Consider the following 2487-nt stretch of genomic DNA (forward strand, 5'->3'; position numbering starts at 1 on the left):
CACCGCTCGTCCCCGGCAGAAGACAGTGTCATCTCCTGGTCACGCAGCCACCGCTTTGTTACGTCCCCCATGTCACATGCTGCACAGCCCATGGCACAGCAGCTGGGGTTTCACTGACCTGGGCACAGTGGCTGCTCAGAGAGAAGCAAAGACACCCAACCGAGAAGCGCTTTTCACTGATGAGAGCAAAGACTCAGAGCAACGGCTACAGCTCCTGGCATCTTTTCAAATGTCACAGGTTATGTTAAAAAAAAAATGTATTTTCCTGTACAAGTCAGAGCCAAAGCTCTTTCCTCCTGGAGTTTTCCCCCGTGGTGTAAAACAACGGTGCCGCAAAGCATGAACCCCATTGTCAGGCTGCAGTCGAACACAGACGAGGGCATCGCTGCTTTTGGTGCCTGGCAAATCTTCCAGCTGAACTGCTAACTCACTGGGAAGGCAGAGAGGCCTCCAGCGTCCTCTCACTGAGAAAGGGAAGTATGCAGGAGCCGTTAATCAGCTCACGTGTGACCCTAGGAAACAGAAGAAAGACAAAACGGAGGTGTTGGGAGGTTCACTCACTTGAGGACTTCCCTGAGGTCAGTTTTAGCTGCAGCAGTGTCTTGTTCTTCTCATCAATCTTCTCCTGGAACTGGGCATTTTTAACCTGAAGCTGCTGCAAATGGACCTCAAGGAGGGTCTCTCCCATCTTCTGCAAAACCCCAAGGAAGCAGGGCTGTAGGTTGCTGACCAAAGCCACATCCCACGTAAGAGAGCTTTAAGTTCTTCATGGAAAGGGTCACTGGGCACTGGAACAGGCTGGAGTCACCACCCCTGGAGGTATTTACACAACGTGTTTCTCTGGTGCTTAGGGACAGGGTTTAGTGGTGACCTGGCAGTGCTAGGTTGGACTTGATCTTAAAGGTCTCTTCCAACCAAAGAGATGCTGTGATCCTGGGAGCTTTGCCCTGTGGGGAAAGCAGACCTAAAGAATCGGCTCTTCAGCCTGGCTGCAAACCAGAAAAGCAAGACTCAGCACGCCCCTGAGTCTGTGCTCCCTGTCCCAGCTTAGAGGGTCCAGGCAGTGCAGAGAGGTCTCATCTCGCACACGTGCCAGGTCTGAAGCCGGGCAGATGGCAGCGCCCTTTGGCAAAGGCAGCAAAGCCAGGAGCAAAGGAGGAAGGAGAGGAGGAGGAGGGTCACCCATCTCCACACAGAGCAGGCCTTACGCTGCACTAGGCTGCGCTCTGTTCATTCTTCAAGGGGCCGTCTAGCCCAACCGCCGCACACACCTGCCTGAGCTGCTGCTGTAGCTTCCTCTTGCAACCCCCGAGCAAATAATTTTTTAAGCACAACTTCTCTCTCAGCAGATCCTGAAGAAAGACAGCAGGTTAGAGTGGAAGAGCAGAGCCCAGGAGAAGAAAGAGCACCCAGACCCCACTGCCTCTGGTGTGGTTCCCATTCACCTCCCCCGCCCCGCAGCCTTCGCTGCCAGCCTAGAAAGGAGCCCAGCTAGAAAACACGATGAGCGCCACACAGGAGTACAGGAACTAGGATTTTCCCTGACCAGCCACAAAATCTGCCACGATGCACTGACCCTCTGGTGGTTCCTCTCCGCCAAGTATCTCAGTAGCTTCTGCGAAGCTATGATACTCCCTCTCTTGCCTGAGCTGGTGCTGACGATGTCCTCAAAGTCACTGACGGCTTTCTTAACATCAGTCCACCAAATATCCGCCTGAAGAAATAAAGTCATGTAACCATCAAGAGGTGCTCACTTCCCTTATTCACACAACTCTGGGAACAGAGAACACTGGAAAGGACCAGGCACGCTCTCTGCCGGTGTCACTGGCATTTCTCCTGTGGGAGCATCGCCTGTCACCACCTTGTGCAGCCCAGGGTGCGTGGTGCAGGCTCACCCAGCATTGCTGCTTCACTGACTTAAAAAGAACAAGAGAAAAAACAAAAATCTCTCACGTGCCTGAGCTTCCACATCTGTCACTCCACCCTGACCTGCCTTTCCCAAGTCGGTCTCACTGCCTGCAGGATGGCGTGGAGGGTGAATGAGCTGTGAGAAGTGACAACACTGATGCCTTGGTGATCGTAAGGGACCTGGAGGGCCACACCTCCAGATTCCACAAGGTCTCCTCCTTCATCCTCTGAATCTCATCCTGCATCTCAGCCAGCTGCCAGTCAGCCAGCTCCCATCTCTGCTCCACTGTCAGGCCCACCGAACGGTCCATCGCACCGCGCCGCTTGGATCCGTGCCTGCTGCGTGTCTGCAACGACCGAGGAACAGCGCAGACACCGTTAGAAAGCCAGCGCTGGCAAAGTGTCGCTGCAATTTCCTGTGTTCGAAAAGAAAATAACCTCAACGGTCATGTTAGCAGGATTCCAGTTTGCAGCAAGGAGACCTTTCCAGAGCAGAGCGGAGGTAACACGGGGCCATGCCTGGGCTGACCCCATCTGCCCTCTCCTCCACCAGCAAAACCCTCCTACGCAAGTGCTTTG

The 2487-nt window shown here is 54.0% G+C and overlaps 1 protein-coding gene across 1 annotated transcript in view; it reads right to left on the bottom strand.

Moving 5' to 3' along the window:
• Positions 1 to 2219, bottom strand: part of CCDC113 (coiled-coil domain containing 113) — a gene marked incomplete at its 3' end in the record, with an annotated part of 3101 nt that extends 882 nt beyond the window's left edge. Inside the window, 4 exon segments of the mRNA XM_009872417.1 lie at positions 533 to 691; positions 1272 to 1352; positions 1577 to 1746; positions 2111 to 2219. Of these exon segments, the coding sequence (XP_009870719.1) occupies positions 533 to 691; positions 1272 to 1352; positions 1577 to 1746; positions 2111 to 2219 (519 nt within the window).
• Between the last annotated feature and the right edge of the window lie 268 nt (positions 2220 to 2487).

Source organism: Apaloderma vittatum, unplaced genomic scaffold (genome assembly GCF_000703405.1).
Source record: "Apaloderma vittatum isolate BGI_N311 unplaced genomic scaffold, ASM70340v1 scaffold1637, whole genome shotgun sequence".
Taxonomy (NCBI): domain Eukaryota; kingdom Metazoa; phylum Chordata; class Aves; order Trogoniformes; family Trogonidae; genus Apaloderma; species Apaloderma vittatum.